Source organism: Clarias gariepinus, chromosome 27 (genome assembly GCF_024256425.1).
Source record: "Clarias gariepinus isolate MV-2021 ecotype Netherlands chromosome 27, CGAR_prim_01v2, whole genome shotgun sequence".
Taxonomy (NCBI): domain Eukaryota; kingdom Metazoa; phylum Chordata; class Actinopteri; order Siluriformes; family Clariidae; genus Clarias; species Clarias gariepinus.
Window position 1 is genome coordinate 10,531,898 of NC_071126.1, and position 14,636 is coordinate 10,546,533.

Below are 14,636 nucleotides of genomic sequence, written 5' to 3' on the forward strand. Positions count from 1 at the left end.
AACATTTGGGTGATGTACTTGAATTGTCAAATATTCTCACAAATCACCGTGATTAAGCTTCCCTTCAGAATATTACATTTTATGATATCATGATGCAAAGTGAGAAGTTGAGCAGATGCTCCTGGATTAGGAATTAGTCATAATACTTTACTTCGTTTGTATAAATTACCTTTATTATTTTGTTATTTTCATAATAATAAAGGTCTAGAATTCCAGCAATAGATCTGGCAGTCAGACTGTTTCCTGTATGTTGAATTTATCATTACTGGAACTTATACAGTAGAGGGGATTGCATGAATTACAGGTTTCCCTTTAACCATAAGTTGAAAAGGAGGTACCAAGCTTGCTCGCTCTAGCAAATTAAAAGCTAAGAGAGCTTCCTTTTAACTTCAGTGTGCCCTCTCATCTCATGCCAGTGCCAAAACAAATAGTACATGATCACTTGTCTGCTTCCTTCTTTTTCTTGACTAGTTCACAATAAATATTCACTTTGCTGCCACACTGTAAGTGATGGTTGATATCAGTTCACAGTAAACAGTCACACCTTTTCTTTTTGAAACGTGTTCATTATAGAAACTCTATTTTGTAATGCTAATTAAATACAAATTAGTTTAAAAGTTCTATTTAGAACTTTCATGAAAACATTTATTTCTAGTATTGTTACCTAGTAAAAAAGTTCAGAATCTTGAGTATGTTGCTTGCAAAACATTTAATGTGAAAGCTGCGAAGGAGCAGTGATATACTGTATGTTTGAAGCCAAAGGGGCACATTTCACAAAGGTCAAAGTCATTCAAATGGCACTTTTTACAACTTCACACTTTAACAGTTGTGTTAAATCAGTTAGTGTTTGTACTTAAATTTAGTCCCTGAATTTATTCCTGTGTGTTCACTTTTTATGCACTATTATAGTTTTTTTCGGTGGGTTAACATGTAATACTTATTATTTTTTTAAAGACATACTTAAGGTATTTTTCCGTAAGCCTCTTATAATACTTGACCAGAATTTTGCCCATTTATCTTGACAGAACTGGGGTAACTCATTAACTTGCTGAGTGATGTTTTAAAATCTTACTTTATCATGATACTATCTGTCTTCTGAAAATAGCAAAGCACTCCCATAACATGAAAGTTTGCTCATCCCTAGAAGTTAATTTGGGTGGCAGTATCTGTGTGGTCCTAAGGAGGAACCAAACTTGTGGAGGTTCAAAGTTCTTTTAATTTTCCCATGTTATTAAAAGTTTGGAAATGCATTGTTTTTAAAGATAGGACCTAGGAGTCAGTCACCTTGGTATACTGTATGTAATCATTTGACCAGAGTGAATTAAAGCTGAAATAACTCTCTCTAATCAAAGTAGACACCCTAATTAATTTCACTATATGGCCAAAAGTATGTGGTCAGCATCCCACACGCCAGTTTTCTCGTAACATTTGCAAAAGTTGGAGAAACACTATTGCCTAGAATGTCTTGTACAGTATGTTGTAGCACTAAGTCCGTTCCCATCACTACAACTAAGTGTTTTAGCACAAAAGTGTTCTAGCATAACAATGCCCCTGTGCACAATGGAAATTTGGTAGCAAGGATGGTGTGGAAGAAGTCGAGGGTCCTGCACAGAACAATAAAGAAAGCCTTCCACCGAAAGTCAGGGCCTGGCGTGAGGAGGGATACAATACACTATATACATCAAAACCAGAACTAGGTGGAATATACCATCTGTTGACCATGCAGGACATGGACATGTGATGGGAAAAATAAGGCTCACTATGTGCATTATCTAATAATAGCTTTAAATTGTAAATCGTTTCCTTTAACATATGCAGTATTTAGTCTGTTTGAATCAAACCCTGGTGTGTTTATTCTCTTGGTATGTTTTTTTGGGGGCTGATGTAAACACAGTTAGGTATGGACAAAGACCATTTGTGGGAGGTATTCTACACTTTCAAGTGAACCTTGGTGTGGTCTGATTGCACTGAAAACATAATTTAACCCTGATTCAACACTTTCTCTGGAATTAAATGAAACATGCTATGTTATGTTATGGATAGCAGATATGTTTTAACTGGCTAAAGCTGGCAAAAGATCACAAATGACAAACATGGTCAGTACACCTGAAGGGCTTCAGCAATACCCTGTACTTTGGACTAGACTTCACTAATAGCATAAAACTATTATGGTTTATACATAAAGACGTTATTCGAATTGGAATTTTCAGAATTGGTTTAATATTCTAGTCACATATCTTGCTTTTATCCCCTTCCAAGTGTGTCATAGCAAAAAGAATTTTGTAATTACAATTTGGACTTTAGCCTTAGTCCATAATATGACTATGCTCCCAAACCAATGGGAAGACTCCACTGTGTGTCTGCTGCAACTTTGGACAAGGTAATTTATTTATTTACTTAACATCTCTGTGGACTTGTACTAGTTAAAGGTCTACATTTCTTGGACCAAGGTTGTTCAAACACAGAATGACACTAAGGGATTCATAGACACTCAGGCTGTTATCAGGTCAAAAGGGGGTCTTTGGCCACACATTCCTCACATTCCTCAAAAGGACGTGCTATGTAAATTCAAGAATAATGTGTTACAAAGGTTTTTTATTTTTGAAATGCATATGTGTGATATGTATTAACTGTGAATGCTAGACCCAAAAGAATATGACCAGCTGACCCACACCAATACAGTATGTGGTGCTTCCGCATGTGTCTGTTGTCACAACAATTAAAAATACGAATATATGTATAACATCATAATTTCTCTTCACTATCTGTAAGGGGCACAAACTTGTTTTAGCATGACAACATCCCTGTGTACAAATTGAAGGTTCATGAAGACATGGCTTGCCGATGGTGAAGTGGAAGAACTTGAGTGTTCCACACAGACCCCTGACCTTAAACCCACAACACCATTGAACTGGAGCACCAAATTCAACACCACACCTTCTTTCCAGACACAAGAGGTCCAACTTTTTGTGCTCCTTTGCCTGAATGCGTTTTTTAAGTTTTGCGCTTTGGAGCTCAGTAAAATGTTGTTATCCAGTTTTTATTTTAAAAGCATATAATTCAGCAACTATATTAGTTGCTTATTACTATATATATAATTATTACTATATTCCATTAACTAAATTAGTTAATAACTGAATTTGACTAGTATGTACATGATGCTTAAATAAAATGTACCTACATTTTCCACAAAATTGTGAAATCTGTTCTTAAATGATTTTATCTGCTGCATAAAAATTGAAGCAACTCATACAGACTTTGAGAGTTTTCAAATATATTTATTTTTCTGTAGTACATAGCAAAATATTTGTAATAGATAAAAATAGCATTTTATTGTACACCTAAGTAAAAATGTTTACAGACAAGCATTGCTAATTTTACACAAAAACTGTAAGAACAACAAGGAACAGAACATCCTCATGTCAGTGTGCAAACCGTTTATACAGATGGAAACGCCCCCTGAGGCTGCATTCCGTGATAAATTATTTAAATAGCATTTATCTACATACACACATACATACGCGCACGCACACACACGCACACACACACCAGCACACACACGCACACACACACATATGCACACATGCATTCTCATTGGAAACATGGTCTTATAGACAACAAACAGTACAATAATTTATCTGTTTAAAAAGTACTGGACACTGGCAACATTAAAATAATAAAAAAAATTAAACAAAACATATGTTTTATTAAGCGAATTAGAGGCTGTATACTTCTTGAGGAATGTAATACTATTTACAGCTAGTGCTACAGTAGCGATAGGTGACCAATTTCCTTTTTTAGCGTAATAAAAGTAGTAATAAATTTTATTTGATCAAATGTTATGATTGTATTGAGGTAATATTTGTACATCAAAGTTTTCCTTTATCTTTCCAAGGCGAAAGGCACACAGGTCAAATGATGTCTGAAATAACTCTGCTTTTAAAGTCTATGAATATAATTAGATAAGGCATAATGAAGTATGTTGGTCTGATAGCCATGACTAGTGACACTGCAATATTTCGGGAAGCATTCTGTCTTCAGAATCGTCTTTTTTTTTTCTTTACTTAAAAAAAAAATGTCTGTATATATTATTCTTTTATAATTGATAAATAATTTAGAAAGAGTTTTTACATGTACTGTATCCTCAACAAACACTCATTACTGCTACCTATTAATAAACCAATGAATGATGTAGAATCCCTGGTCCATCATTTCAGCTTTAACTCCTATTTTGCAAGTGCTTTAAAAACATTTTTTTTACATTTTTATCTGCTTTTCTCAAGAAGTGTTCAAGTTTAAGTGTCATTTACAGTTTTAATTTTTTTTTTTTTTTCATTAATGGTGACTTTTGAACATGGCTCTGTCCAAGTCACCTTCAAATGTTATCTAAAATGTTAGGACAAGTTCTGGTGTCACCCTGAGAAAACTATGGCAATAAATTAACTTACTTAATAATAATTAACTTTTTTTTTGTCTGAGGCACTACAATTTAAATTTATTTGACTCAACTAAATTTTGTGGGTCTTAATGTCTTGTTAGATTAATTTTCATTGCTGTTATTTTAAGCACATTTTTCAACCTTGAATTTGATATTTTCAAATTATGCACAATAACATTATAAACACAATTATTTAAGTTTAATAAAGACTAATTAGTAATTTGCCCTAGCATGGTAAACTCTCTATACCCTGTTTAATGTCTGTTCAAGGTTGTCATTCTTAAGTAATCCTGAAATAAATTACTATACTGGGCACATTACAAAAAAAATAACCTCTAAGAAATGGTCCATTTTTAAAATATTCATTTAGGTGGAAAATGCAGCAAGAGAAGGTACCCAAGTGCATAGATGTCTGCAGAAAGTAATTCCTGCACAGATCTGAATTAGGTTTATTTAAAGAGATTGGTCTTTCTGATTAAGCAGAGCCATTGGGGGCTTTTTTCCCTGCTCTACCTGATCTTGGTGGAGGTGTCTAGAATCTCCAGTCAGCTATGTTGGCTTTGTCCAAACCAGCACTGGTTACCATAAATCCATTTGTTGCCCCACCAAAGTACATGCCACAGAAAAATGTAGTGGAAAATCTTTCCCTGGACTTTGCATGAAATACATATTCTTAATTTTACAGAAAGGTGCCATCTTCCAAATTCATCCTGCCTGTGCAATTATGCATCTGTAAAAAAGCAGAATGAACCAAAAATAAGTATCAAACATAAGTAAAACACGAAAAGAATATTAAACCAAAGTTGTTTTGAAAATGCATTTGGCCGTACCTCTGCATTCATATTTAAGATCTGAGAAGTATACCATCTCTTGTGAGAAGACAAAAAGACCTAGTCGTCCACCTGCATATGTTTTGTCATAGATTCTTCCAGAATCTGCCATGATCTTTTTTCCTTCATACATAACCACCCTAAGATTGTAAAAGAAAAGCAAAACTTATGGTGACACAAAGAAACACAATGCAACATTTAAAAGACAATTTGGGAGATAAAAATCCCCCTTAATCAATGTATGGAGTGGACTGTCTGAATCCTTTTAAACAATAAATAAATACCTTATGTGCCCTGTTCTTGGTCTGTGAGTCAGGTGCCATCTGTAGGCGGTAAAGTCTTTCCAACCAACATTCTTAGGGTCATGCCACAGAGTGCGGACCTACAAAGAAAATAAGCAATAAAATAATGCAGTGGTGCTTCTATGATACCTTAAAGGCATAATTAAAATGGTCACATTGGTCAATTAAGCTTACCTGTCCGGGAGTATCACCAGTGTGCCAAAGGGCATTCCTTAGGTGTTCACCTGGTCCAGTGGTTGAATTAACCACTTTGATTGACAATCCTGAGTAACCTTGAGCCTTGGTTGGTGTACTGGACCAGTAGGTCTGAGTTATTTGCTTCCACATCACCACATAGAATCGGGAGCTGGATTGGTAACCAAACACAAATCCTGCATAGTCATCATCTCTCTCTGTATTTATGAAAAAGGTCCCACTGAAGTCCACTGCATTAAACTCATCAAAACCTGAAGCAGAAAAGAAATTCATCAGACTGATTTCTTATTTAGTAGATAATGATGTATCAAGGCTCTAAGGTTGCAACATACCAACAGCAATTCCTGGATCACAGTTTACGGTCTGAACCAACTCTTTTCCCTGGTGACGGACTACCCAGTTAGGATCAATTTGGGAAGTACCCTTGGGGTCCAGAGGCACCATCTGGAACTTGCGGAAGTCAGTCTCACTGATGTCAAAGTTTTCTGGGCACACATCATAGATGTCCAGAACGTTGTCTTGGTCAAAATCATCCTTACAAGCATCACCACGTCCATCACCTAGTAAAAGAAGATATGAACTTTGAGAAAAATATCAGGTGCACAAATGATACACTTTCACTTTTTTTTTTTTAGAAAAAGAATTATAATTCAGCTTTATATTTCACAAAACTAACCATCACTGTCCAGCTGATCTGGGTTGGCAACCAGTCTACAATTATCTTTATCATCAGGGATGCCATCATTGTCATCATCAAAATCACAAGCATCTCCTTTGCCATCTTTGTCATGGTCAGCCTGGTTGGCATTGGGAATATAGGGGCAGTTGTCCAAGTTGTTTTGATGACCATCCTCATCAATGTCCTGATTGCTGTCACACGTGTCTCCTACAAGGTCTGAGTCTGAATCAAGCTGTGGATTAAGTATAATAACAAAGTGTTAAAATTACCAATGCTGATGTATCCATTTTTTATGATGAACTATTTTCAGGCTACAGTATTCCTAGTATTCCTTAAGGTCCTTAAATTGAGTTAGATTTCCCTGTGTTTATTTAGCTGAAACCCGCAATGTGTTTCCTACTAGGCACATAGCAGTCTCTGGAGTCCCTGGACCATGGCATACCACACTCTCACTCTTTCACAGACACGCATTCCTCCTACTCATTTAACCATGGCACAGGTGTGATTCTCAGGAATTACATGCTGGCAGGTTCATTTGCCACTCCCTTTGAAAAGCCTCATTTTTGTGTTATTGTATTGTATGCCCCAGAGGGAAAAAAGGATTTATTCAGCCTTTACATAGTGTAATTTAAAAAAATGGCATTTTCATAAATGCAGTGAGATTGAGACAAACTGATTGATCAGTGTGGATCAGAGAGAACATATTGCTTTCTTTGATGCATACCTGGTCAGGATTGTGCTCCAGAGGACAGTTATCACACTGGTCACCAACCCCATCGTGGTCAGTATCTTTTTGATCCACATTGTACAGATAAGGACAGTTATCCTTTTCATTCAGAATACCTGGGAAAACAACTTGGAATTGGTCATGTTGAAAGAGGTACTCGATTTAACTTAGCCAGCTTATGCCTGCTCTTACCATCTCCATCAATGTCCACGGCACATGCGTCACCTTCACCGTTGTTATCTGTGTCAGTCTGGTCAGGGTTGCTATTGTATGGGCAGTTGTCACAGCGGTCACCAACATCATCCCGGTCATAGTCATACTGTCTGGGATTGAACACGAATGGGCAGTTGTCCTGTTTGAAACGAATGATCATAAAGGTTTCACACGGTCAAGGTATCTCCTACAAGGTCTGAGTCTGAATCAAGCTGTGAATTAAGTATAATAACAAAGTGTTAAAATTATTAACACTACAGGTATGTTACCCTGTCATCAGGAATGCCATCATCATCATCGTCATCATCACAAGCATCTCCAATTCCGTCCTTGTCATAGTCCTCCTGACCAGAATTTGGAAGGTTTGGGCAGTTGTCCTATAGTTATAAAAAAAAGAAAAATAGTCAAGAAATAGCCACAGTTTTAACCCTAGTCTTTTTTAAGTGATCCAGAAATGTTCCCCAACCTTTTTGCAGTGATAGGTAGCATTCTCCACACACTCAAGGTCAGTATTGGGCCAGCCATCCAGATCTGTGTCCTCCCCACAGATGTGTCCATTTCCAGCATAGCCAGGCTTGCACTCACAGCGGAACATGGGCTCTGTGAAATGGCCCAGGTAGTTGCATCGGGCATTCTTATTGCAATCATGGCTTCCATCGAGGCAGGGATTACGAGGTGCACACACCTACAAATAGGATAGGTCAAAGGACCATTCAATCTCAGGATGGGTTTTTTTTTGACTATATAAAATCAAAAATAATTTTTACTACTTGCCTGTTTTTTTGCAGCAGCTTGTTCTAGTCCACGGCCAAATGGCTGCGGGCCACTGTAGCGTGGAGGACATGGAAGGCAGTTGTAGCCAGGTACTGTATTTTCACATCTATGGACTCCATTAAATTCAAAGCAAGCATCAGGAACCTCCTTGCACTTTAAAGAGAAGAATAGTTTTGTTTTTGTTTTTTGTTTTCTTCCAAAAAAAAAAGCCACATTTGTTGATGTTACAGGATGATGCTTTTTAAAAAAGTTTTTTACCTCATCAATGTCTTTGCAATCAATGCCATTGCCAGTGTAACCTGTAGGGCATTTTCCGCATTTCCAAGATCCATCTGCAAAGCTTGTACATTTGGCACCAGCAAAACAGGGATTGGACAGACATCCATCTAAAAATTATCAGGAGGTGTTTAGATACATTTACAAAGGTACTTACGATGTACTATTTAAATGAACACATAAATACTGTGGTGACTCACCGATAGGACAAGCTTGTTTGTTGCATAGCTGAGTTGCCTTTGCATCACCAACACAATCTTTGCCATCGTACTTGGGTTGTGGACTATTACAAAGACGTTTGCGATTTTGGACACCGCCCCCACATGTAGCTGAACAGGCATCCCAAGGTGACCATGGCCCCCAACCACCATTAACTGAACGAAAAGATGGGTTAATTAAACAAGAGGCAATACAGTTATTTGGCTGTTAGATTCCTCAAACCACTAAATACTAACTAAATGCTTGTTTGTTAAACAGACTTACTTGGACAAGGTGACTTCTCACATTTCTCAGTCTGTCTGCCTTTACCCTGACACTCTTGTCCTCCCAGCTGGGGAGTAGGAGAGTTGCAGAGACGGATGCGTGTGATAACTCCAGAACCACAAGTAACTGAGCAAGATGACCACGGTGACCAGTGGCTCCAGTTGCCATCTTGCTTAACTAAGACAGATAAATGAAAGTAAAAATGTAGAAAAAAGTTCGTTTTGTCAGCAAATTTATGTTTTTGTGAGACTGGAACACAACTCACAACTCTTGTCGCACTCCTGGAGGTAGCAGTCTTTTGTCTGCACAGATGTGCCCTCACAGTTGTTATTGATGCGGTCGCAGGAGCGGCCACGCTGCTGAATGCCCCTTCCACAAGACACAGAACAATGAGTCCATTCAGACCAGGGGGACCAGCCATCCTCAGCATAGTCACTGGCTGTAGAAGGAGAGGAAAAGGAGACAATAGAGCTATTCCCTCTTTCTGAGCAGCACAGAGGAAAAAACCTTTTAATGTAGGTCCCTAATGGACTCAATTCAGCCTAGGCTTCTCAAGACAAACGTATCTTGGGAACCCCGGCATGAAACACTCTTAGACTGTCAGGAACTGGCCAATATATTACATACAGTGGACACCTTTGAATTGTTTTCCAAAAATTGTCATCATTTTTCAACAGCTAAAACTAAGAAGAATGTGATTTTCCACATACTGTATATTTTCTAAGTACAATACTGTATGTTAACACATCCATTGATTTGCTTTTTTCTTTGGCCTGACACCAACACCAATTTTCTACATGCCTTAATCAGTTAAGCAATAATATATTATTATTAGTAGTATTATCATTATCATTATTATTATTATTATTATTATTTAAATCAAATTTATGTAAACATTTAAACCAAATTCTTTCCAAAACTTTCAGGTAAAAAGATTTTTAAAATCCTGATTTACTAGATTTTTTTGTTATACTGATTTACCAGAACTGTAAAATTGTTTAATGACTCTTTTAAATTGTGCTTACGAGTTCCACATCGGGGGCAGCATTCACCATCAGGAACAGTTGCATTGGCACAGGGAAGCAAGGGACAGGAAATCTTACGGCACACCGTTGCAGAGTTCTGCAATTAGCACATAAAGCTTGTTAACAACTAAGGGAAATAGACTCAGAAAAAGTTAAGTAGGATTTGACAAAGTTGTGAACCACAAAATCTGTTGAATAAATATTTAAATAGAAAAGAGAACATATCTCAAAGCAAAAATCTAAAGACACAGGGATGGCATTGTTTAACTTGTTAAAAAAAAGTATCCCTGTGCAGGTGCTGTTTGCTATACTTGTGATGGACTGTATAGACTGTGAAATTAAAGATAATTGATTTTATTAGTATAGCTGTGCTCATTTGAAAGGGCCTACTTACTTGGCAAGTGCACTCAGTGCAGTCATCCACTGTCCACTCTTCCTTGTTCTTATGCACAATGCCATTGTGGAGACAGACACCAGCATGAATTCCCAAGTTTCCACCAATGAGAGGGTTCTCATTTGTCTAGGAAACATAGAGGACTAATTTAATTGAAAATTATTATTATTATCATTAATAACTATTATTTAATATGATCATATATTTGTCTATTTTACAATAAGTACATATCTCTTTGAAATGTAGTGTATTCAATGGAAGATGAATTTGAATGAAATTATCCAAGCTTTTTGTTTAAAGGCATTAAAATGCCTAACAAAAAAGCAAACAAAAATTTCTTACCACTTTACGGAGCTTGTCACTCAAATCTTTCACCATTACACCAAGGGTCTTAAGTTCCTTAAACATGCTGGTCAGCTGATCACATGTATAGCCACAAATCATCTGCAAATCTGTTATCAGGAATTTTTTTTATTTAATTACAGCGTTTATAGTAGATTTGCTTTAAGACATTAGAATTTTCTTTTCTGTGCAGATGCATTGAAATGTTATATACCTTTTGTTTTGTGGCCAGTAAAATGTGTCCTGATAGCTGATAGATTGGATCCATTAACCAGATTATGTGGAGTTACATCATTAATGTCAGTAACAGCTATAACACAGTAATATTTAAAAACATTAATCAGCACAACCAGTGTTTACTCAATGTACCATACTCCACTTTAAATCATCTCTTTGTCTTAAAATATTAGGCACAATATATACACACACAAAACCCACACTACTGCTCCTGGGTCCATTCACTAGTGGATGGCAGCTTTAGTTTTTATTAAGAGTTGAATAAGTGGGCATACACATACACATTTACTTAGCATTGATGACAACTCACTAAAAGTAATACAGGGATTTACTTGAGCAAGTATGAATTCCTGCCTTATGTACAGTATAGTCTGCATTCTGTTCATTCAGTAGCTTCATAATCACACACACACAGACGTGTTTTTGGACTGTGACATGCACTTGCCCTTGAAACAGTTTGGCAGACTAAGGCAGCGTTGCAGTAGAATCAAGAGTGAGTTGTGCATAAAATATTATAAGAAACTATAGACTTACAGTTTTGACATCCTTTATTCCTCAGTATTGCATCCAGTGTTGTCCCAAAAACGAATCTAACGTTTTGGAGCACACCCTGGGGGGAAAAGCAAGTAAATAAGAACAGAAGCAAGGAATGCGAGTAAAATAATAAACAGACAATAAAAATGAATTATATATATATATTTAAAACTCGAGGCTCATGCATTACCGTGAACCTGTCATTAACGGCTCCCTTCCCGATCCTCAGGTTGGCTATGCTTGGCGTCTCGGGAGTGAGGATGCTCTGGATGGACGCGTCCAGCTCGGCGCTGTTCACCTCCTCACATCCGACATAGACGTGCACCCTGTCCTCCTGCACAAACAACGTAATGTTGTTCCACTGACCAGTGGCCAGATCGGCTTCCTCGATGGACACCACTTGCTGCTTGTTTTCCGTGGCGAACACGATGTCCAGCGTTTTGGCTTTGCCATTGGAGACCACCTCGAACAGGGTACCAGAGCCGTCGCGCTTCTCCACGGTGAACAGGGAGCCCCTGGTGCGCCGCGCCTGTTTGAAGTTGACCAGAAACAAAAAGCCGCGCTCCGCCTGCACGGAGTCCACCAGGTCTCGGAAATCGCTCTCGGGCACCGGCGGGATCAGGTCTGGGTTCAGGATCTTGTAGGCGGGACTGTAGGGGTCGTCGCCTTTCACGAGCATGACCCCATGTTTCTTCTTGGGCACTTGAACAATCTCGAACAGGTCGTAAACACTGCTATCGTCTCTGCTTTCTAAAAGGAAAAAAGCGCAAAAGATTGCATTTTGCGTCTTATTTCTAACTTTTGTTTATTACATGCGTGGGCGAAAAGTGAAATTTTTTTTTTCATAATACGAATAAACTGTTTAGTTAGTATGCTCCCATGCTGCTTGGATGTTGTTGATCACTCACTCACTCACTTACCTGCCACTCTTGCGCTCTCGCAGCTCCAAAGCATCACTAATAAAAATAGTCCTGTTAGCTTCATTGCAGCGCGTTTTCTCTGTAAAACAGCATCGCATCTCATGTAACCATCATCCAAAATCGTTAGGTAAATTATATATTACATTGGTTATCTGTTTTGAGGAAAGGTATCTAAACAATGGTAAATCATACCTGTTTTCCTTGTTACAAATAATAAATAGGTATAGTCCAACAACCTTGGTAATTCCGATTATACGAGTTTCAAATATACTGGTTTCCCGTCGACTTGGTAACTTTTCCCTTTTAAGCAGCTCAGTCTCTATTGCCTGAGAGGACAAAGTGCTATTTAAATAGTTTCGTGACATTCCTGCGCGCGCGTCTCTTCCAATCAGAGGCTCGGAGCTCCTCTTACCTCACAGAGCGCAGTGCCGTCTGGAACGCGCTCAGGGGAACCGGAGAGACGCGTCACATTCCTGCAAACCCACAACGGAAACGGACGGCTATGTCCAAACACATCGAGCGTACCGAGGGCTACTAAATGGAAAGACACTGTCCTTTACCGCAGGTTATCATATAGGTGGCGTAATATAGATAACCAATTAAAGGTGCATTTGGGTGCAATCTCTCCGCTAGAGGCCGTTCTGAACACGTCTTCAAATACTCGCAGATTTACTTCCGACGATAACGGACATCTGTATACATTTCTAACAGGCTTTTAGGATGCCTGATCAATGCTTTTTATAACAACATAGAAACAAACAACCAAATCTTATCATAATGAAAAGATCATTATCTTTACTGAGACAAGGATAGTCAATTAGTATTGTTTAGCTTGTATTCAACTTCATGACCCATAAACAATTAAAATCTATACTTAACAATTAAAAATGTATCTTTTTCTGATATATAAACAACTTTCATTCTATGTTTAGGAGTTATTACCAGCCTAGGTGCCCAGTGTGGGGGCAACCTAATTAGTGACAACTTGATCATTCTAGTGGTACAGTAGATGTCTTTTTTTATTTCACCCAGTTAAAAATCAGAGTGCACCTTATGAAGTCTTCATTTAATTTAAAGGTCTAATAATTCCTAGTCATCTTTCATTCAGTGTGGAATAGTGATTCCTTTCCCAGATTTTACTTGTGCTATTTACTTATTGCTGCGTGTACATCTCAGGTGTATTATGAAAGGGGATCTATTAACCTTTCCACATTGTTTTAGTTTACATTCTGTTTAGAATATGTGAGGATAAGTTAAACAGGTGGTGGGAAGGCATTCAAATGTTTGTGCTAACCACTTAGCTAATGCGATTCATCCTAATGATGGCCATCATTGGCTGAATTGGGTTTCGTAGAAAAGGGGTATCTACTGTTTGTTGGTCTATATAGACCTCCAGGACTTAAGTCTGGTTCTCCTGTCTTTGCCTATTGTGTAGTATTTTCATATCAGACATGAGATATTAAACTGACAACCAGGAGTGGGGATGGGTTGCTTAGTGGTTGATTTTGCATCAGACCTTTAAAGTTATGGCACCTTGACACAATATACGACTATTGTCAGCAAATTAAATTTTTTTACGAAATTACGACAGCTAAAACATTTTGTTTAATTCCAGTGTTTTACATGACCCCATTTTTTATTTCATGTCTTTGTAATTCAGTCTTCTGCTTCATGCAGTGACTAACACTTGATGTGTTAAGGACCAAATATGAGATATTGTGTTGTCAGCTTTCCAGTATTTCACTGGAATTGTGTTGTGAAAAGACCTTTACCTTAAAGACCCCGAGGGAAAGATATCTGCTGTAACTTAAGATTTGGAGGTTGCTGGGTCATTTACAAGCCATTCTTGCTGTTTACACATGCGCAGCTCAACAAGAGCCAATGTCAGACTGAAAGGCCCCTGCTTTCCTTATATGGTTTTGCCATGGAGACATTACTTCGGGATAATGACATACAGAGTTTTTTTTATAGTGGATTTCTAAGCCTGGATAAACTAATAAGAGCAGTTATGAAATATTTGAAAAATTAATAGGTATTTTATTTTACTATTTTTATTTTATTTTGGTGACTGGATGGTGCAGCACGTAACAGTGCTGACTCACTGCTCCCTGGTCCAGCATTTTATTTTTATTTTACAGGATTTGACTGCTAAGCTGTGTTTAATGAAATATAAAACATGTTAATTTTAGAAGCCTGGGCCAACTGAAGACAAGAGGAAACTAAGCATATAAAACTGTTAATTAACACAATTTCAGGACATCCTGATT

General features: G+C 37.6%; 1 protein-coding gene across 1 annotated transcript; it reads right to left on the reverse strand.

The window, feature by feature from the left end:
* Positions 1 to 3,257: 3,257 nt before the first annotated feature.
* thbs1b (thrombospondin 1b) lies at positions 3,258 to 12,714 on the reverse strand. Its single transcript, XM_053488865.1, has 23 exons — positions 12,562 to 12,714; positions 12,370 to 12,448; positions 11,640 to 12,199; positions 11,450 to 11,525; positions 10,893 to 10,988; positions 10,679 to 10,788; positions 10,337 to 10,462; positions 9,943 to 10,039; positions 9,183 to 9,356; positions 8,918 to 9,094; positions 8,635 to 8,808; positions 8,417 to 8,544; positions 8,159 to 8,311; positions 7,851 to 8,069; positions 7,654 to 7,761; positions 7,364 to 7,523; positions 7,169 to 7,287; positions 6,442 to 6,676; positions 6,098 to 6,325; positions 5,745 to 6,016; positions 5,553 to 5,650; positions 5,269 to 5,408; positions 3,258 to 5,168 (listed from the first exon to the last, which is right to left on the reverse strand). Exons 2-23 carry the CDS (start codon positions 12,431 to 12,433, stop codon positions 5,161 to 5,163), a joined length of 3,522 nt encoding a protein of 1,173 aa, XP_053344840.1. The 5' UTR covers positions 12,434 to 12,448; positions 12,562 to 12,714; the 3' UTR covers positions 3,258 to 5,160.
* Between the last annotated feature and the right edge of the window lie 1,922 nt (positions 12,715 to 14,636).

Bases quoted from the DNA above. Each gene is read 5' to 3' on its own strand.
- thbs1b (XM_053488865.1), bottom strand. From the start codon at position 12,433: ATGAAGCTAACAGGACTATTTTTATTAGTGATGCTTTGGAGCTGCGAG. The intron at 8,070-8,158 runs GCAAGTAGTAAA...TCCTATTTGTAG, and splicing joins AAGCTGCTGCAAAAAAACAG to GTGTGTGCACCTCGTAATCC. The intron at 5,651-5,744 runs GTAAGCTTAATT...TTTTCTTTGTAG, and splicing joins CTGGTGATACTCCCGGACAG to GTCCGCACTCTGTGGCATGA.